Source organism: Heptranchias perlo, chromosome 23 (assembly GCF_035084215.1).
Source record: "Heptranchias perlo isolate sHepPer1 chromosome 23, sHepPer1.hap1, whole genome shotgun sequence".
In the NCBI taxonomy this organism is placed as follows: domain Eukaryota; kingdom Metazoa; phylum Chordata; class Chondrichthyes; order Hexanchiformes; family Hexanchidae; genus Heptranchias; species Heptranchias perlo.
In genome coordinates this window covers 40,270,221-40,292,356 of record NC_090347.1, presented here as the reverse complement: position 1 = coordinate 40,292,356, position 22,136 = coordinate 40,270,221, and the positions used below count along the sequence as shown (strand labels likewise).

General features: G+C 46.4%; 1 protein-coding gene across 2 annotated transcripts in view; it reads right to left on the bottom strand.

Moving 5' to 3' along the window:
• Window positions 1-12,783: 12,783 nt before the first annotated feature.
• The window catches only part of LOC137341262 (caskin-2-like), a 235,154-nt gene continuing 225,801 nt past the window's right edge, over window positions 12,784-22,136 (bottom strand). For both annotated transcript variants that reach the window (XM_068004363.1, XM_068004364.1), the window contains exons 20-21: window positions 21,309-21,669; window positions 12,784-19,910 (exon numbers count right to left, since the gene is read on the bottom strand). In XM_068004363.1, coding sequence (XP_067860464.1) covers window positions 19,817-19,910; window positions 21,309-21,669 — 455 coding nt within the window. In that variant the 3' untranslated portion in view covers window positions 12,784-19,816. The remainder of the gene's footprint in view (window positions 19,911-21,308; window positions 21,670-22,136) is intronic.

Genomic DNA, 22,136 nt, shown 5'->3' with positions numbered 1-22,136 from the left:
CACGCATGCCAAATCAGAGATCTCACCGCTATTCAATTCAGCAATTATAGAAAATTATGTATTTGTAAAATACCCAATATGCCTACACATGAATTCATCCCAAGAGCTTCATGCTACTGTACTCATACCTCACTGTGACTGATGACAGGGAATTTTGTCTTTCAGACAAGAAGCCAGGTATTCTTTGATCACAAGGCTTTTCTGTGAGACAGTCGTGCAAGAATTCATGCAAGTTTTATAATTCAGATCCAGTATGTGCTTAATATGACATTTTGTCGCGTTATCTTCACAGTGTTTCAATTAATTTTGACGCCCAACTTTTTCCTTTTCTGCCACTTTGTGGATGTTGCTGGGGAAGCATGAGGTAGCTCCGACCCTTTTCATGGGCATTCTGATTCCAGGTGCTCCCCCCACCCAGCTCCGAATTTGGGTTGTGAAAACAGTTGTCAGAAAAAGATTGGGTTTAACGAGCCAAACGATTTTTGAAGGAACAAATAACATACTTAATAGATGCTTACAGCTGTTTTCGTGGCGTATAACACCGATAGGTTATGCTGGCAGAAATCTGCCCCCTCAGCACCACTTCCTGGTGAAGCACTAAAATGCAGATTTTCTGCATGAGGTCGTTGGAGAACTCTTCAGGAGACGGCATTTAAGCAGATCAGCAAAAGTATCATCACCAAGGCAGCGCCAACCAGCTGAGTGACTGATACCCAGTCGCAAAATGGTGCCGAGTTTCACCAGAGGATTCCGCAGCTATCTGAAGTCCCTGTAGGGGAGAAGGGGGAGAGACTGTGCCAAAATGTCCCTGCTTCAGGTGGGCACCATTAATAGGATACTAGAACACATTCTACCCACATGTCCTTTTGACCATGTATACTCAGCTAGCATGAGGCAAAATACTTAGACAAGGTTTTACACAAAACCCACCTCATGCCTTTTAAATCCAGCTGCACAGGTAATGAGCCAGGACAATACTGTGGCGACTTCAGCATCCAAACTGCTACCTGTGGGTGCTTAGTTCAGAGGTGGCCTCTGACCACACAAGGGAGGTGAAGTGTTGTACATGTAGTTTCGGTACAACAAACTTTGGGGTTCAAATTTGTGCTGGCATCAGTTCAGGATAAAAACTTAGTGCTTCTGATCCCTGTAACCTGAGGCAAGTGGCTTAAAATCCTTGTAAATCGATGGTGCAGCGTGTAGATGCCTCAGTGGACCACACTGCAGAATGGTAGGATGTTTAAAGACACAATTCCCCTTGTGGAATGCTTCCAGTTACCCCATGACATTGTGTGTGGGGGGGGGGGAAGCTGACAGGCAGGAACAAAGTGCTTGCCTTTTGAGGGGGGGGGGGGGGGGGGAGAGGAGATGAGTCACACGGCCATTCTTGGTAATGCACTCGAGAACAACACTGACACAGCTTTAGGAAGTTGCCTGCTGCACTGCACTTGGCGCCACTGTACTCTGCTAGCAGGGTGTGCTGTGTTTGTGGTGGGCCAGCAGCAGCCCTCCACTCTCCTGAAGTGAGACGCTCCATGTCTGTGCACTGTCTCAACGTGTAAATTGGCTGGAAAATGACAGAGCCTTTTGGTCAAAGCGTGGTTGACCTGCTTATGGTACAGGCAAAGGCAGCAGCCCCAGCAGAACTCTTAGCTGGTACACCAGCAGACAGACTGCAGAATGAGGTTTGCCCACATGCCTTTTAAAGTCTTAAGTGTAACCAGGCTGAAGTGCCTCCCTAGAATAGGTGTCTCCTGCAAATTAGTGTCTTAATAACATTTTGTTTTTAAACTATGCAACTAAATTTTAGTTTGTAGAGGTTCTTGTGTTTAAGATACTTTCCTTCCCTCTCTCGTGTCCCTGCACCATCTCTCTCTGATCTGTTTCCAGCCTCCATTGTCGACATTTTGAAGCTAGTTGTTCGGAGCTGTATGACTGGCTCAGGATGCACACGCCCCCCCCCCAATCTGTTTTTCACCCCACCATAACGCAGCGTCTAACTTCTGGATACATTCCTGCAATGCCAAAGCTGGGGTAGGCTGCCCCTGGGTAAGGTAATGCATGCCAGCCTGCATTCTACCTTCCCACAGTACAACACATTGGCGTTACAATCTAGTGTGCTCCCCACTAAGCAGCTGATCTTTCTGTCTCTCATAAAAGTGATCCCTTTCTGCGCAAAAGGGAGTTAGAGAATATTAAGACCTCTGTTGGTCACAGTGAAGAGCAATGGTGAAGAAGTGAGTTTGCTGCTTCTGCCCTATTCTTGGAAGTTGTATCTCCGCATGCCCGTTAAAAATGCCATAACTTGTGATAGAAACAAATTTTGTAAAAATTGTTTTTAATTTTTTCACGAGGATGAGATTGTGCTACCCTATCACAGTCCACGCCTCAGATTACAGCACCTGGCCCAGAACCTCAAAAGGTGGGAAATAGCGTTTGAAAGTTTTTTGTGCGCCATTTTTAAATACGGCTGTAGGCCATAAAGGGATGTTGAAACAGTCTTACAAGTGAAAAGACAGTTCCACCTTGCTTATAACTGCAGACGTTGAAAGGTCGTTTACTGCAGGACACTTTTTTTGTGTCAAACTGCGCAGAGCCCTTGGTTTAAACTATCAGCAGCTGACTATGGACTGAGGACCCCATGATGACCCATTCTAGCTTTTCTTGGAGGTGAAATTCTGTGGTAAACTGACTGATATGTTGAGACAGTTCTAGTCTCTCGCAGACTCTCACACAAATGTTAATTCAGTTCTGTATTGCCCCACTCTCCTGTCCCCTCTGAAATCAAAGCCATTTCTCTTCCCGTGTGTATCTAATTGTTCAAACAATGTTTTGGGGCCAGTATGTTCCAACTGATTGTTGCTGCAATTAATTACAAAGTGGATTCTTGGTATGTGGGGGATCAGTGGCCCTGGGAGATTTTGGATGCTGAAACTAGGCATCGGTTCAAATTACCATGTCCAATTTTTTGATGTCCACTGTTAGATTTGAATGAGTCAAAATGGAGTAAATATTGGTGCAATAACCATGTCTGCCCATTGATGGTTTGTAAATATTGTATGAAATGCTAGTGTCAGAACATCACTAACACATTTCTAACTTACAATTTTAAAAAAATATGTTGTCTGATTTGAAGAGCTAAGCTTTTTACGTCTAATTGGAATGCTCGTTCGATTGGACAGCAGCATCTGGTTGGGTTTGTAACTTTGTTGAATATTAATCAACAATCTCAACAAACTCCTCACTAATCGGAAAGATAAGTACAGATGAGGGGTGCCATTTAGCCTATCTGGCTTATCCTTCCAAAAAAAAAACCCAATGCCCCACCCCCCCCCCCCAGTTTTAGAAACAGAAAATAGGAGCAAGAGTAGGCCATTTGGCCCTTCGGGCCTGCTCTACCATTCAAAATGATTGTGGCTGATCATCTAACTCAGTACCCTGTTCCCGCTTTTTCCCCATATCCCTTGATCGATTCATTATGATCAATCCTAGGGAGATAAGCTCAAGGATTTGTTTTTTCGGAGGGTTTTCACTCAAACTTGAATCTTTAAGCTGTCCTCCAGTTATAATTAAGGTGGAGTTCAACATTAAGTTGAACTTGCGCATCCCGTCAATTGATTTCTAGTAACAAAAGTACCGGCCATATCCTGCAGTGATATTCAGCTATTGGTTACTGGAGGGGGCATCGAGGCTTCAGTTTGGTAATAATGGGCAATGGCTGAGAGCCAGCCCGATATGCAGCAACACCGCATATAAGAACTACTTTTGATTCAGTGGCATTTTATAAATGATGTACATTGTGTAAAATGTTTAGAGATATTTAATAATGTTGCACTGTTAATTTTTTTGATTTTTACTACGATCGAAGCTTGTAACTTGTAAAACAAATTGCAATGCCAATAAATAGCATCTTTATAGTGTTTGGTCTCCTGGTTAGCATGGCAATTTGCCTTGGATCAGACTCTCCCACACACTCTGCCCATCAGTCACAGCTTGTTAATCCAAGAACCCTATTTCAGAAGCCTCATTGATATGATTTGCTTGGGATTACACTGGTCTCTTAATATTGTGCTGTGCACAGTTCTGGTCTCCATATTACAAAAAGGATATAAAGGCACTGGAGAAGATGCAAAAAGGATTTACAAGGATGATACCAGAACTGAGCAGTTATAAGTATCAGAAAAGACTGAACAAGCTGGGGCTAAGTGGTGACTTCTTAGAGGTCTTTAAAATTATGAAGAGGTTGGACAGGCTAGACATAGAGAAAATATTTCTGCTTGTAGGGGAGTCCAAAACTAGGAGCCATAAATATAAAATAGTCACTAATAAATCCAATAAGGAATTCAGGAGAAACTTCTTTACCCAGAGAGCAGTTTGAATGTGGAACTTGCTACCACATAGAGTAATTGAGGCAAATAGCATAGATGCATTTAAGAGGAAGCTAGATAAATACATGAGGGAGAAAGGAACAGAAGGATATTCTGATAAGGTTGGATGAATAGGGTGGGGGGAGGCTCATGAGGAGCATAAACACCAGCACAGACCAGTTGAGCCGAATGGTCTGTTTCTGTGCTGCAAAGTCTATGTAATAAACGTTGAAACCTGGTGTAAGGCTGAGCTCTGTTTTACAATGCCGTACAGTAAGGCTGTCCTCCATGTGACTAGGAAGCCTGAAAACACAACTGTAAACACGTAAAATGGCTGACTTAGCTGTTTACCAGGTTCATTATGGGTACATACGGCAGACACCCCGTCCCCTTAAATGGGAATCCAAACAGCCTGGATTCATGAGAAGAGAGATTATACAGCAGGAACTGCTTCGGGTGAGAATTGCCTGCAACCTAACTCTGAGCAAGGTTCCCTCATCCATGGACTTCCTAGTCCATTCTACTGTAAGCACTGTCAATTTACAAATGTGCTTTTTTTTCAGCCCAAGGCATCTTGAATTACTGTCATACTTGGCCGTGCATCTCGGACTTCCCAGTGAAGCTGCAGTCAACTCGAGATATGTCAATGCTACAGAAAGGCCACTTGTGGGACGGACTGCTTTGTAACCAGGAGGAGATCCTGCTGGAGACATAAGGACATAAGAAATAAGAGCAGGAGTAGGCCATCTGGCCCCTCGAGCTTGCTCCGTTATTCAACAAGATCATGGCTGATCTTCTACCTAAACGCCATTTTCCTGCACTATCCCCATATCCCTTGATACCTTTAATATCTAGAAATCTATCGATCTGTTTTGAATGTACTCAATGACTGAGCCTCCACAGCCCTCTGGGGTAGAGAATTCCAAAGGTTCACCACCTTCGGAGTGAAGAAATTTCTCTGAGTCTGTGACCCCTGGTTCTAGACTCCCCAGCCAGAGGAAACATCCTCCCTGCATCTACCCTGTCGATCTCTGTAAGAATTTTGCATGTTTCAATTAGATCACCTCTCGTTCTTCTAAACTCTAGAGAATACAGGTCTCGTCTACTCAATCTCTCCTCATACGACAATCCTGCCATCCCAGGGATCAATCTGGTGAACCTTCGTTGCGCTCCCTCTATGGCAAGTATATCCTTTCTTAGGTAAGAGACTAAAATTGTACACAATTCTCCAGGAGCAGTTTCAGCAAGGCCCTATATAATTGCATTAAGACATCTTTACTCCTGTTCTCAATTCCTCTTGTAATAAAGGCCAACATACTCTTTGCCTTCCTAATTGCTGGCTGCACTTGTATGTTAGCTTTCAGTGACTCATGTACAAGGACACTCAGGTCCCTTTTGAACATCAACATTTCCCAATATCTCACTATTTGAAAAATGCTCTGCATTTCTGTTTTTCCTACCAAGGTAGATAACTTCACATTTTTCCAGTTGGGATGGTTTATATATAGAATAACAGATACCGACGAGTGAATTACAGGCTAGAATCTAATCGAGGGCTTCAGATAATTTATATGTAGAATGAGACCAGTTAGCCTCACCAGCATACCTCAAGGCAGGTCTCAGCATGGGACAGCTCATCCATCCAGGCAGCTTTTTCTGGGACATGGCCCACTAGATTACAACAGTTCTTGTATCAGTTAGTCCCCTCTCCCTATTGGAAACAGCCAGGTTTCTGACTATTACCTCCCCTGAGTGCTGCATGAAATCAAGGGGTCATGACACTGAGGATGATCGAGGCAAGCCTTCTACTGTTCAACCTTAGTCTCCTACATTATGGGCTTGAACCTTGATTTCTCAATTTTTGTATTTATCTAAAAAGGGGGGAGGTCCCGGGTCTGAGCCCTCGTTCATGCTGGTTGCAGTTAGGATGAGGGTACGGATATTTGAACTGCTCAGCTCTCCTGGACTAGGAAGGGAACAAACCAGCCGTGACCCTTGCTGGCAAGTAGATGTATATGGACATCAGGGCAGTTTAGGGTTGGGCTCAGCCTTGATAGACCCCAGTGGTCAAAAAAACCTGCTGATACTCAAACCGCAGCAAGGAAACCATAGCCCAGTGTGGCTCAGCACCTTCAGGAGAGAGGGGAATCCTAAGGTGACCAGCCTGCTCATGGGAGGAGGTTACGTTGTAAGCGTCATAAAGATACAGTGCTTAAATGTAACACGTTCATTGTATCATGTATTTCTTAGAGGATGCTGGATGCTCGGTAAGATCCTTTCTCTTGCCCTCCCTTGTCCTATTCTTGCATCACGCCACATCGTTCCTGTAATCTATTCCCTGCTCTCCATCAGCTGATCAGTGGGGTTCTGTGGTTTATATATAGAATATCGGATACTAGGGAGAGAGTTACAGGCTGGAATTTAATAGTGGGAAATGGGTTTATATATAGAATAGCAGATACCTGGGAGTGAGTTACAAGTTGGAATCTAATCGAGGGCTTCAGGTGCTTTATATATAAAATAACAGATATCTGCGAGTGTGATGGAATACTCTCCACTTGCCTGGATGAGTGCAGCTCCAACAACACTCAAGAAGCTCGACACCATCCAGGACAAACTAGCCCGCTTGATTGGCACCCCATCCACCACCGTAAACATTCACTCCCTTCACCACCGGCGCACAGTGGCTGCAGTGTACCACCCACAGGATGCACTGCAGCAACTCGCCAAGGCTTCTTCGACAGCACCTCCCAAACCTGTGACCTCTACCACCTAGGAGGACAAGAGCAGCAGGCACATGGGAACAGCACCACCTGCACCTTTTCCCTCCAAGTCACACACCATCCCGACTTGGAAATATATCGCCATTCCTTCATCGTTGCTGGGTCAAAATCCTGGAGCTCCCTTCCTAACAGCACTGTGGGAGAACCTTCACCACACGGACTGCAGCGGTTCAAGAAGGCGGCTCACCACCACCTTCTCAAAGGCAATTAGGGATGGGCAATAAATGCTGGCCCTGCCAGCGACGCCCACATCCCATGAACGAATAAAAAAAGTTACATACTGGAATCTAATCGGGGTGGGGGATTGTGTATATGTAGCATAACAGATACCCGGGAGTGAGTTATAGGCTGGAATCCAATCGAGGGGATCGGCTGGTTTATATATAGGAGTAATGGATACCCGAGAGTGAGTTACAGACTTGAATCTAATCGGGGGTTTATACGTAGCATAACAGATAACCAGGAGAGAGTTACAGGCTGGAATCTAATCGAGGGGCGTGGTCGGGTCATTTAGAGAATAAAACAAAATCATACCTTTCAGCCAACGTCCCAGACTCTTCCATCACCATCCCTGGGTATGCCCTGTCTCACAGGCAGGACAGACCCACCAGAGGTGGCGGTACAGTGATCTACAGTCAGGAGGGAGTGGTCCTGGGAGTCCTCAACATTGACTCTGGACCCCATGAAATCTCATGGCATCAGGTCAAACGGGCAAGGAAACCTCCTGCTGATTACCACCTACCGCCCTCCTTCAGCTGATGAATCAGTCCTCCTCCATGTTGAGCACCACTTGGAGGAGGCACTGAGGGTAGCAAGGACACAGAATTTACTCTGGCTGGGGGACTTCGATGTCCATCACCAAGAGTGGCTCGGTAGCACCACTACTGACCGAGCTGGCCGAGTCCTGAAGGACATAGCTGCCAGCGGCAGGTGGTGAGCAAACCAACACAAGGGAAAAACCTACTTGACCTTGTCCTCACCAATCTACCTGTCGCAAATGCATCTATCCATGACAGTATTGGTAGGAGTGACCACCGCACAGTCCTCATGGAGACAAAGTCCTGTCTTCACACTGAGGACACCATCCAACGTGTTGTGCAGCACTATCACCGTGCTAAATGGGATAGATTCAGAACAGATCTAGCAGTTCAAAACTGGGCATCCATGAGGTGCTGTGGGCCATCAGCAGCAGCAGAATTGTATTCCAACACAATCTGTAACCTCTTGGCCTGGCATATTCCTCACTCTACCATTACCAACAAACTAGGGGATCAACCCTGGTTCAATGAGGAGTGTAAAAGAGCATGCCAGGAGCAGCACCAGGCATACCTAAAAATGAGATGCCAACCTGGTGAAGCTACAACTCAGGATGACATGCATGCTAAACAGCGGAAGCAAAGCTAAGCGATTCCACAACCAACGGATCAAATCAAAGCTCTGCAGTCCTGCCACAACCAGTCGTGAATGGTGGTGGACAATTTAACAACTAGCGGGAGGAGGAGGCTCTGTAAACATCCCCATCCTCAATGATGGCGGAGTCCAGCACGAGTGCAAAAGACAAGGCTGAAGCGTTTGCAACCATTTTCAGCCAGAAGTGCTGAGTGAAATAAAGAAAATAACAGATACCCCCAAGTGAGTTACAGGCTAGAATCTAATCGAGGGGTTTGGGTGTTTTATATATAGAATATCAGATACCCGTGAGTGAGTTATAGACTGGAATCTAACTGGAGGGATCAAGCATGTATATAGAATAGCCATTATCTGGGAGTGAGTTACAGGCTAGAATTTAATCGAGGGACTCAGGTGGTTTTTATGTGGACTAACCGATACCTGGGAATGAGTAACAGACTGAAATCTAATCAGGGGATTTATATATAGCATAACAGATGCCCGAGAGTGAGTTACAGATTGTGATCTAATCGAGAGATTCAGGGGGTTTATATATAGAATAACATACCAGAGAGTGAGTTACAGTTTGGAATCTAATCGAGGGGTTTGGGTGATTTATATATGGAATAGCAGATACCTGGGGGTAAGTTATGGGCTGGAATTGATTCGAGAAGTTCGAGTGGTTTATATATAGAATAATGGATGCCCAGAAATAAGTTGCAAGCTAAATCTAATCGAAGGGTCGGCTGGTTTATATATAGACTAACAGATACCCGGGAGTGAGTTACAGGCTAGAATCTAATTGGGGGGGATCAGGTATTTATATAGAATAACGGATACCCAGGAATGAGTTATGGGCTGGAATTGAATCAAGGTTTTGGGTGGTTTATATACAGAATAACATACCCGGGAATGCGTTACAAGCTGGAATCTACTCGAGGGGATTGGATGGTTTATATGTAGAGTAACAGGTACCGGGGAGTAAGTTACAGACTGAAATCTAATCGGGGTGGGGTGGGGTTCTATGTATAGCATAACAGATACTCGGGAGTGAGTTACAGGCTGGAATCTAATCGAGGGGTTCGGGTGGTTCATATATAAAATAACGGATATTCGGGAGTGAGTTACAGACTGGAATCTAATCGAGGGGTTCGGGTGGTTTATATATAGAATAACGGATACTCGGGAGTGAGTTACAGACTGGAATCTAATCGAGGGGTCGGAGTCGTTTATATACACGATAACAGATACCCAGGGGTGAGTCACAGGTTGGAATCTAATCAAGGGGCTTGGGTGATTTACGTAGAGAATAACAGAAACTTGGGAGTCAGTTACAGGCTACAATCTAATCGAAGGATTCGGATGGTTTATAATATAAAGAATAATGGATACCCGGGAGTGAGTTACAGGCTGGAATCGAATCGAGGGGATTGGATGGTTTAAATATACAGAATAACAGATAGCAGGAGTGTGTTACCGACTGGAATTTGATCGGGGGGGATTGAGATTATATATAGAACAACAGATACTTGGGAGGGAGTTACAGGCTGGAATCCAATCGAGGGGCTTGGGTGGTTTATAAGTAGAATAACTGATACCTGGGAATGAGTAACAGACTGAAATCTAATCAGGGGGTTTATATATAGCATATTTGTTATTTATATTAATGATTTGGATGTGAATTTAGGAGGCATGGTTAGTAAGTTTGCAGATGACACCAAGATTGGTGGCATTGTGGACAGTGAAGAAGGTTATCTAGGATTGCAACGGGATCTTGATAAATTGGGCCAGTGGGCCGATGAATGGCAGATGGAGTTTAATTTAGATAAATGTGAGGTGATGCATTTTGGTAGATCGAATCGGGTCAGGACCTACTCCGTTAATGGTAGGGCGTTGGGGAGAGTTATAGAACAAAGAGATCTAGGAGTACAGGTTCATAGCTCCTTGAAAGTGGAGTCACAGGTGGATAGGGTGGTGAAGAAGGCATTCGGCATGCTTGGTTTCATTGGTCAGAACATTGAATACAGGAGTTGGGATGTCTTATTGAAGTTGTACAAGACATTAGTAAGGCCACACTTGGAATACTGTGTACAGTTCTGGTCACCCTATTATAGAAAGGATATTATTAAACTAGAAAGAGTGCAGAAAAGATTTACTAGGATGCTACCGGGACTTGATGGTTTGACTTATAGGGAGAGGTTGGATAGACTGAGACTTCTTTCCCTGGAGAGTAGGAGGTTTAGGGGTGATCTTATAGAAGTCTATAAAATAATGAGGGGCATAGATAAGGTCGATAGTCAAAATCTTTTCCCAAAGGTAGGGGAGTCTATAATGAGGGGGCATAGATTTAAGGTGAGAGGGGAGAGATACAAAAGGGTCCAGAGGGGCAATTTTTTCACTCAAAGGGTGGTGAGTGTCTGGAACGAGCTGCCAGAGGCAGTAGTAGAGGCGGGTACAATTTTGTCTTTTATAAAGCATTTGGACAGTTACATGGGTAAGATGGGTATAGAGGAATATGGGCCAAGTGCAGGCAATTGGGACTAGCTTAGTGGTATAAACTGGGCGACATGGACATGTTGGGCCGAAGGGCCTGTTTCCATGTTGTAAACTTCTATGATTCTATAACAGATACCCGGGAGTGAGTTACAGGCTTGAATCTAATCAAGGGGTTTGGGTGATTTATATATAGAATAATGGATATTCAGGGATGAGTTACAGGTTGGAATCTAATCGTGGGGTTCGGGTCATTTATATAAATAAGGGATAACCAGGAGTGAGTTACAGGCTGGAATCGAATCAAGGGGATTGGATGGTTTATATATAGAATAACAGATACCCGCAAGTGAGTTATAGACAGGAATCTATTTGGGGGGATTGGGTTTATATATAGAATAACAGATACCCTGGATTGAGTTACAGGATGGAATCTAATCAAGGGGTTTAGGTGTTTTATATATAGAATAACGGATATCCGGGAGTGAGTTACAGGATGGAATCTAATCTATAGCAGGGGCCCTTCATGCCTCATGAGATTTGGAAACAGTGCCTCTTCAGTTAGACGTCCAACAGTGTAATACAGTCCGTATTCCAATTAGTCACCCCCCCCCCCCCCCCCCACACCATGTGCCATTTTGAAGCGGGCCTACATCCAGACGTCCAAAACGGCCACCTGTTTCAGGCGACAGGCCCCTTTTAATATGGAAATAGTGGTCCTATGACTTAAATAGAATCCCGATTGTCATTTTAGAGCTGAACTGGTCGGAACCTGCACTGTGCTCGCTCTGACCACGAGTGATGGAACTGAAGAGGCCCAGCAAAGGTAAGTGTTCAATTATTGTAGTGGGCCCCGGAGGAGCAGGAGTCCACCTCCAGGGCCCACAAAAATAATCTGGGCCCCCGGCGTCCCGGGACCCCCTCCACAAGCAACTTACCTTGCTGGTGGCTGCCCTGGCCCGATCTTGAGGCCTCAATCCAAAGAGCTGCACCAGCAGGCCTGTTTGCCGCTCCGTGGCCTGCCTGCCAGATTTAAACGAGACCAAGGTCTCTTCACCGGGCACTCGCCCAAAAGTCAAAATCAATCCACTTGATTTCCAGATGGGATGCAGGAACATTAATAGATAGCTGGTTTCAAAATCCTTGGGCAGAGCGACTAAGTTCAGTGCCTTTAATGTCCTATGATCTTCCAGCACCGCCCCCCCACCCCCACCTCTCCCACATTTAGTTCCTCCCTGGAGCTCTGATTTGATCTGGCCCACCCTCTGGTATCTCACCCAAACAAGCATATTCATCCTGTGTGCGCCTAGATAGCGATCAGGTGGGCGGCGAGGACAGGGGGCCATCACACCTGCGCCCAGTTGCCCTCGCCCACCATCCACATGTAGCACTTTCAGCCGGGGGGCGTTAGATGGCCTTCAGGAACGAGCAGCTTTTCCCCCCCCACACACTTCTAGCCCAGGGGCATCGAGCCCAGTTGTAGCGAGCATGCTTTTGAATGAGCACACTGAGCAAAACACGTGCACAAACACACACAAAATAAATGAAAAGCGATCCAGACGAAAATGAAATCAGCCACTGTTCTTAGTCAGGTCCATTTCTCAATCCTGAACAATAATTTACATTATAATCGTCTTATTTTGTTGAAGCCAAGCAGATAATAATTAAACAGTGCTTGATCACACAGAATGTTAGAAATTTCAGAATAAACTATTGTACACATTTGCAACAATAATACACGAGTCAGTAAGTTGTAATTTACAGACCGAGCTTTTACATTGAATTAAGAGACTGTTATAAGCAATCATTCCATTGTCTTGTCTCCCTTGGCTGTCATGCACTACACAAATCTGTGATTTTCCATAATATTGTACACAATCTCTAATTAATCTCACAGCAGATAAGAAATCTATCTGTTCCTAAATCCAGTGTAGCCCCCATCTCCTCAGTCTCCATTGCTGCTGTTTCTCTGGCTAGAGCATTTGGTACATTTATATGGAGAGGACAAAAAAATCTGTTTCAAAAAAATATATATATATTATTTTCAAAAGGTAGGAGCAGGTAGGTATTTACATAATGAAACCCGCACCACTGCTGCAGTCGGAATTGTGCTTGTATCAGGTTGTGTACACCCCCAGTCACCATGGCGATATAATACTTAGCATATGGCAGCTGTTTATCACCATGGTGATGCTACGGAATCCGCTGTTCTTTCACAACAACTTGCATTTATATAGCGCCTTTAACGCAGTAAAACGTCCCAAGGCGCTTCACAAGAGCGTTATCAGACAATGTTTGACACCGAGCCGCGTAAGGAGATATTAGGACAGGTGGCCAAAAGCTTGGTCAAAGAGGTAGGTTTTAAGGAGCTTCTTAAAACAAGCGGGAACGAAACTCCCAGTTCGCAGGTGCCACAGTGAAAGTTGCCTCATGCACCCTCTCCAATGTGCGGTTCTATTCACCACCCTGGCCTCTGGGTGGTAGGGGAGTAATTGGTGTGATTTATGGGGGGAGGGACATGGAGAGCAACAGACTGATCAAACAACAAATGCTTATATATCTGGTAATTCTCATTGCTGTTTGTGGGATCTTGCTGTGCACAAATTGGCTGCCGTGTTTCCTACATTACACACTTCAAAAGTACTTCATTGGATGTAAGGTGTTTTGGGATGACCTGGGGTCATAAAAGATGCTATGTAAATGAATGTTCTGTCCTGTTGTTTTAGGAAGAATAAGTGACTGTACCCTTCTGCTGTAGTTTAACAATATTAAGCCTGTTTGAAGTCATTAATATTGATTTAGATTGAATGCAGCTAATACTGAATATCCATCTCGTGGATTTATGCTATGAGTTTTTATTACATAACGTGGAATAATAGCAAAGTGTGGCTATCTCAAATGTGATGATTGCTGAAAAAATGGAACGAGGGCACTGATGGGCCCGTCCCACATTTTCTATAATGTAATGCATGCTGCAGCCCTGGAGCTGTGCTCGAACCTAGTCCAGAATGGTTGGTGAACATCTCCTCGCTAATGGCTGTAGGAGTCTTACAGGAAATGTAATGAAGGCACTTTTAACGCAGTAATAAAGTATTATAATCTGGCTGTGGATGGATGGGGTAACAAATGGACAAGTCAAATGATCTGCTCATTTATCGCATTGCTGTCTGTGGGATCTTGCTCTGTGCAAACTGGCTGCCTCGTTTGCCTATAAAACAACAATGACTACACTTCAAAAGCAATTTCTCAGCTGTGAAGCACTTTGGGGCATGCATGGCACTGTATAAATGTACGTTTGTTGTGAATAGGCCACTGGTTGACAGAGAGCCTCATGAATAAAATAAGTGGAAGGGGGAACTATTGGGTAGGGGAGACACTCGATGCACAAACACTCACTCGCTGCCAGTTGCTCTGTTTATAAGTTGCCCCCCTAGTTGCCAAGATTAATGCCCAGAATCTGATAGCTCAGACATGTTAAATATTAGCTGGAGGGCACACAGGTGGCATCGTGCAATGCAGCTGGTTTCTGAAGTTGGTGGCACTATTATTGCTGTAAAACTTGCACTGAACACACTCCACGTGACCATCCATTCAGGGACTGTTGCCTACAGTCACCGCACTGCAAAGTATTTCACTGTATACACTGAAGCACTTTGAGATGCTAAGTGCTATAAAAAAATGTCTTTCTTACAAAAGGCATCACTGCGGAGCCATGACTAGACTCTCCAATGGCGAACAAACAGCAAGAGCTGGTAGCCCAGGGTGCTGATAATGCCCAGTATTTTCAACCAGCTGAGGTAGGTTGTATAGAATTGGACTTTGTTTTACCCTGTTTGGGACCGGTTCCCACTTCGATTGTTGTAGGAGCTTAATGGTGGTGGGGGGACAAAAGTTGAGATTGCAATTGAAGCACGTGTCTCCTCTGCCACAGTTTACACATCTTGGAGGAACGTCCTAGGCAATTTATGGCGACTGTTTGTCTCCCGTAGGCACCTGATTCCAGGTAAAGCACAAACGTTACAAAGAAAGGTTTCCAAATAAAAGACCCATGCAGTGAGACTCGAGTGATGGGAATGCCTGCTTCCCTCGAGGGGCGGAGGGTCGAGGAAGCATTGCCATGCAGTTGGGGTGAATGGACTAGGCTGTGGTTAATGGCAAAGCATGACAGAAGAACGTGTCTCAGTAAAGAAGCTGCCGCACAAATCACCCGTTCTAACACCTTAAAACCCAGCTCCATTCAATGAGCTGTGTTTGAAGATTGTTGCTACCTTGGGTAGGGGCCAAACAGGTTGACAATTCCACTTGAAAATCGACTGTAAATCTCAAAACCACACCAATAGCTCAACCCAGCGATATTACTCGTTACACAGCAAACTCCATTTTCATCCTGCCCCCTAATTTTCTTCTCTCCTGAAGGCGCTGACTCGTACTGAGGTACCCGTTCCACAGGTACTGGCAGCCCTCCCAACAGCAGCGGAAGCCCTCCAATACCTCACCTCAACTGGCCATTATTAGGTACTTTCCTGGACGATGAGTGCCTGGCGGCTATTCAACCACAGCCAAGCCCAACCCTGGCCTCACCCGATGTCCGCACACGTAACTTTCCAGCAGGGGTGAGCTACGAGGAGACGGTTGCCTCGCTGACTGTCCCCTCATTAACCCAGGGATACTGAGGCAGTTGTAGCTGCCCCCAGCTAACTCATTAGACTAGGCATCAGGTCTGGGGTCTTTTGGTCCATATGGTTTAATAGTGTGCTGGGAGATTAATTAAACCAACAGGGGAGCTCACTGCTCTGGATTTAACTAAAGTGAAGGTCACAATGTAATACAAGCAGGAAGATGGGACCTCTTGGCAAAACCAAACGTCTTGTTCTTTTTGCAGCTGAGACTATTGGCACCAGCCAGGCCTCCGCCAATGCAGCACTGAAACAAGCAGCTCGGAAGGGGCATAGCAGCAGCCTGGAAGTAAATCTTCCTGCTTTCCAACAAGATGAGGAAACTTGGCAGAGTGCGGTATATGGGTGGGAGGTGATTTTGGGCATGGGCGCACATTGTTTCGACGCAGCAGGATTGAGTTTGCCGATTGTATGATTGCACGATGGTCTTCGACTGTGCATAAACACAGTGGCCTCAAAATCCCACGGGGATTCTACTGGTCTTCCACCCGACCTTTGGCAGAGCGGTAGAACTCCCAAGGAAACAGGGAACACCCGGTTCCATTGGGTCTCCATTTTCGGCATTATCATAGAATGATAAAGGACAGGCGGCCATTCGGCCCATCGTGCCTATGCCAGCTCTTTGAAAGAGCTATCCAATTAGTCCTGCACCCCTGCTCTGTCCCCATAGCCCTGCAAATTTCTCCTTTTCAAGTATTTATCTAACTCCCTTTTGAAAGTTACTATTGAATCTGCTTCTACCTCCCTTTCAGGCAGTGAATTCCAGATCATTACAACTCGCTGCGTAAAAAAATTTCTCCTCATCTTTCCCATGGTTTCTTTTGCCAATTATCTTAAATCTGTGTCCTCTGGTTACCGACTCTCCTGTCACTGGAAACAGTTTCTCCTTATGTACCCTTCATAATTCTGAATTGCCTTGTAAAGGGGCTGGAACTTCCGTCGACCTCTGATAAGACAAATGACGGGCCAGAGGCAGGGGTTTTCGTTACTGAGCCTCAGTCAGGACCTGGAGTTTCAGCGCTGGCTGGTACCTCGAGAGGTCTACCGGCCTCCACAAGGGACCCCACTGGCACTTGTGCTCCTCCTGATAAGTTCTGTTTTAGGGACTATGCTTCTATCCCGATAGGTTTTACTGAGGAGGGGGGGGGGCTGGCCATAGGGGTACCCCACTCAGCGGGTGATTAAAATGCCATCGGGGTCCTGATGACAGCGGAAAACCCTTATTTGCAGGTATTAATGAGACTCGCTCCTGAGTCGGGCAGGTGCCTCGGCCGCCTAAAGGGCCTCAGTTAATGCGAGGGCAGACGGGCGGGAATGGAGCAGTAAGTTTTCGGTGATGATTTTAACCGCGGGTCTCTGGTGAGTGAGGGCTGGTTTGGGCTCAGTTGTGGTGCTCCCCCCATCGTTGAATAGTCTGCCAACGCTCACTGTCCAGGACGCGTGAAGAATGGGCATTTAGGTAAAGAAATGGAGGTTCACCAGTGGAGAGGAGAGGAACAACTGGAATTAAAAATCAGGTTAGGTAAGTGAAACCCTACTGGTCAAAGTTCAATGCTCGACTCTTTTCCCTCCAGGCATCCCAGGCAATGGAATCTTTCACAATTAGAAATATGTTTGGCAGCACTGGAATTGAACATAAGTTTGCGGCAATGGGCTTTATACATTGAGTTTGGCACAACAGCCTGCAGTTTTCGTGCGTGAATGAACACACACACACATATCAGTGCATACTCATACACATGCACACACACATACACGTGCACACACATATACTGGTGCATACACATACACGTGCACACACACACACTGGTGCATATACATACACATGCATACATGTGCACACACATACACGTGCACACACATACACGTGCACACACACAAATACACATGCATACACACATACTGGTGCACACACATACACGTACATACATGTGCGTGCACACACACACACTGGTGCATACACATACACGTGCACACACACACGTGCACACACACATACAAATACACGTGCACACACACACACATACCGGTGCATACACATACATAGATACACACATGCACACACATAGATAACACACACATAGATACGCGCACACACACACACACACACCACAAAAGGCACGTAAACTGCTTCTAAAAATAGAGATGCAGTAATTACAGGGGACGTATTGAGATTCTGTGACCAAATTGGGTTTCAGGTTGATAAACAAAACCTGTTTTAGAATACTGCACTTGGTTTAAATATCCTGCTCTCCGCCATTTCCCCATTTTTAGAAAAATATTTTTGTCTGTACGGTGCAAGATTGAGGCAGTCCGTACGCAAATTTTTTCACGATTGCTTTGTGAAATACTGAACTGTGATTTAAATATTCATATAAGATACACCCCATTTCTGGGGGGGGTTAACGGCAGCTGCCGATCATTAGGTACGGGGTGGCGGGGAACAGTTATAGACAAGCTAGTGAGAACGTACAGTCCCAGGGCTGCCTGGATCAGCTTATTTCTGAACGAATGCGCGACAAGCAATTATACTCGAGTGCGACTCTCTCTCCGTGGCACGGAATGTCCGAGAACAGTGTTTCATTGGGAATGGCCTGGCGAGTCGGCCCGGGACTGTAACCTTCTTTAAAATGGCGGCGGCAGTATCCCTCGCGGAGGTCGAAGCAGATTTATGTCCTCTTTTCCGTTTATCGCGGCTAAAGCCTGCGCCGATCGGTCAATATGTGGTGGCAGGGTCCACCCCTCAGAGTGCTGGTGTAATGGTGATTATCACAGTCGATCTGGCGCCAGAACAGATAAAACTCCACGGCAATCCGCGACGTAGGGCGACACAACACGGGGGAGGGGGTTGGCACACGCCACAAGTCAGCGGCTGAGCTCCACTGCCAACCGGTAAGGACCAAGCTTCTGCGTTGACGCTGGCGGTAAGGGGTCTTCGTCTACCAGCCGTGCATTAATAGCAAATTGCGCACTCAAGAAACGACCCCTCAGCGGGCGTGAGGGGAGGGGGTTTCTCAAACGGAACTTCCGAGGGTGGATTTGGTGCCAGAGTTTGGTATGAATGAGATTCAAGTCTGCAGTCACTGGAACGTGTCTGCCTTGGTTTATAACGACAACAACATGCATTTATATAGCGCCTTTGATGTAGTAAAAATGTCCCAAGGTACTTCGCAAGATGTTATCAGAACTCACCACGGTCCTTCCAGTTGACGTACCAAGCTGGCATGAGCTCAGCCTAGGCTTCAGGCGAATTGCTTGGTCTTTCTGCAGCATTTGTTTTGTCCTCATAAAAATATTCGACCTGTGATGACATCTTCTGCAAATAAATTCTCTGGATTTTTGAAGCAGACGTTTTAGTATTACGCTTGAGAAAGGAGGCTTTACTCCGCGGAACATTTTAAGTGAAGCAGGTTGTGTCCCCTTTAAGGAAAGTGCTGGGTTCTAAGTCAAACCGTGGGGAATGCCGACCACCTCAGGACCTTGTGCCTGCCCCACTCACCAGCCAGCAAAAACTGGCTCAGACGCTGAAGGCCGACAGCTGAATCAATGGTCGACTGTTTCGAGTGCAATAATGGGTCTTTAATGACAGTAGTTTGTAGGCCTTTGCTCAGTGTAACTGAGCTGGAATCTTCTCTTCCGTCAGGATCCCGGGACGACATTTTGTGCTTTAACTCATTTAAGTGCTTATGCACCGTCAGCAGAAGCCGACAGTAAGGGAAATATATACATGCGTTAAAAAAAAGATAAAATTCAGTGTCTCCTGGGTTCTGCGGTTAATTCTTGCAGTGTTCAAAAGCTGCCAGCCATCTCACACTGGCAGCGGTTGCAGTGATTTCTGCTCAAAGTTTACCATGGGGTGCAGCATTCAAAGCCCCATCTCAGCCACCCACCAACCCCTAGAAACTAAGATGCAGCAAAGGTCGATCGGATGAATACCCGCTCCCGCCTCGGTCTTTAAGACATTGGATGCTCGGTGAGCTGGTCCCGTTCTCCGGGCACCGTGGGTGACTACTTGCGCCGCGGAGCTCTGTGCTGGGATCATTCCCGTCGGGGTTAAAAGGGACAATGCCGGCGTTTTGCCGTACGGCTTTAAAAGCAGGTCGCGAGCTCAGTCCAACATGGCGTCCAGCTGATCGGCGAGGTCGTCGAACATGCTCCCGATGTCGTCCAAAATGTTGCCGGCAGACTTCACCGAAATGGAGCTGGGGGGGGGGGGAGCAAAAGAAAAAAAAGCAACAAGAAAGGATCAGAAACATGTTGGAAATACTCAGCGGGTCAGTCAGCGTCTGGAAAGAGAAAAGGGCTTCAGGGTGTGTAACCCTTCATCAGGGCCAAAGACCGAAAGATAAACAGTGCAGTCGGGAAAAGGGGAGAGAGAAATGATCCCCACTTTTCACTTTCTTCTTAGTGTCGGCCTCTCTCGCGTCTGTCTTTTCACCCTCTTAACCATTTGCGTGTTCTTTTATCCTTCTCACTCACTGACCATCTCCTGTTTTTCTATTAAGGAGTTTCCAAGTCATTCTACCCATTAATTACCTCGCTGTGATTGGCCAATTTATTGATTCACTCCCTCTCCCTATTTTTCAACCTTTTTTTTATATTTCAGATTTCCAGCTCTCTTTTCCCTGTTTATTTGTACGATGATTCACACCCTCATATTGGACGGCTATCGGCCTTTCCTTCTCATACGTTAAGGAAGCAGGGTGAAAGGTCAAGGGCCGCAGTGGAGGCCACCAACCTGACAGGATAGAGCATTTCTTGAATTTCGCGGACTGCCCTGTATCAGCAAGATTGTTGAACGCGTTCCAATAATTGTAGCCAATGTTTCTATCTGATGCTTCCAATATTTTAAAAATGGTTCTCATTTTTTTTCCCTTGCCTGGCGCTCTCTTATGAGCAGTCCATTCTTAGCCGTGCAACCATCACCGGAGAGTGTTCTCCGCTGATTTAGAAGTCATGGCAGCAATGTATCGACTGCAGTATCAAGTAAACAGAGCCCTGCACCCGTACCTGGCTCAGAGGGCAGGGGGCCAGCTCTAGGGCCTGACCTCTAGGACAGCCCCAACCTGCTGCTCCGTTCAAGCATCTGGAGAAATACCTCAGCTCAGCTTTTCACCTCCCTACCCTCTGGTAGTTTTTAAAAATTCATTCTGGGGATGCGGGCATCGCTGGCAAAGCCGGCATTTATTGCCCATTCCTGGTTGCCCTAGTTGAGAAGGTGGTGGTGAGCCTTCTTCTTTGTAGTGGTTCGATGCAACTGAGTGGTTTGCTAGGCCGCCTCAGATGGCAGTTAAGAGTCAACCACGTTGGTGTGGGACTGGAGTCACATATGGGCCAGACTGGGTTAGGACGGCAGGTTTCCTTCCCTAAAGGGCATTAGTGAACCAGTTACGTTTTTATGACAATCCGACAGCTTCAATGATCACTTTTACTGAACTGAATTAAAACTGAATTCAAATTCTCAAACTACCACACTGGGATTTGAACTCACGTTCCACTGGATTATTAGTGCAGGCCTCTGGATTGCTAGTCCAGTAACATAACCACTACACTGCCGACTGGAGGTCGAGAGGCGGCACTTGTTGCCAACGGTTACTTACACGTCATTGCCATTGTCTTCTTGGGTCAGTTTCTGCTCCACAGCATGAAGAGCTGCCTCCAGAGAGGTGCTGGTCTGCTCCAGTCGCTGCTGAGCCAGGGCAGCCTGCGGGGCCTCCGCTGCAGGCTTTGTGAGCGCTCCTCCCATCAGCCCTGCCTTCCCGGCAGCAGGACCCGTGGGCACAGAGGCGCGTGCCGCCCCCAGCTGCTGCACGGGGCACGGGAACCCTGGCGTCACGGCGCCAATGCTGCCGCCCTGCGGAGGCCTGCTGGCTTTGGGGCTGGTAAACGGCAGCCCTCGCGCTGGCGCAGACTTCGGGGAGACGGGAGGCGTGGAGAATGGAGACTGCTTCTGGCAGAATTCTGAAAAGAGGGACAAAAATAAAACCATTAACAATTGGCTTTTTGACATCAAGTCGGAGGAAAATCATTAAGAGCTAGCGTTTGTGCAGCACCTTCTACGGACGTCCCAAGGCCCTACACAGCCAACGAAGGACTTTGAAAGTGCAGTCACCGTTGTTATGCAGGCTAAAGCAGCAGCCAATGTGCGCACAGCAAGATCCCACAAATGACCGGGTCTGTTGTAATGGTGTTGGTTAAGGGAGGAATGTTGGCCAGGACACCGGGGAGAACTCCCCTGCTCTTCTTCAGAGTCGTGCCGTGGGATCTTTTACCACCACCTGAGAGGGCAGACGGGGCCTCGGTTTGACGTCTCATCCAGAAGACGGCACCTCCGGCAGTGCTCCCTCAGTACTGCACTGGAGTGTCAGGGTAGATTATGTACCCAAGTCCTGGAGCGGGGTTTAGAACATTTCTGCCCCTCCGCTTCT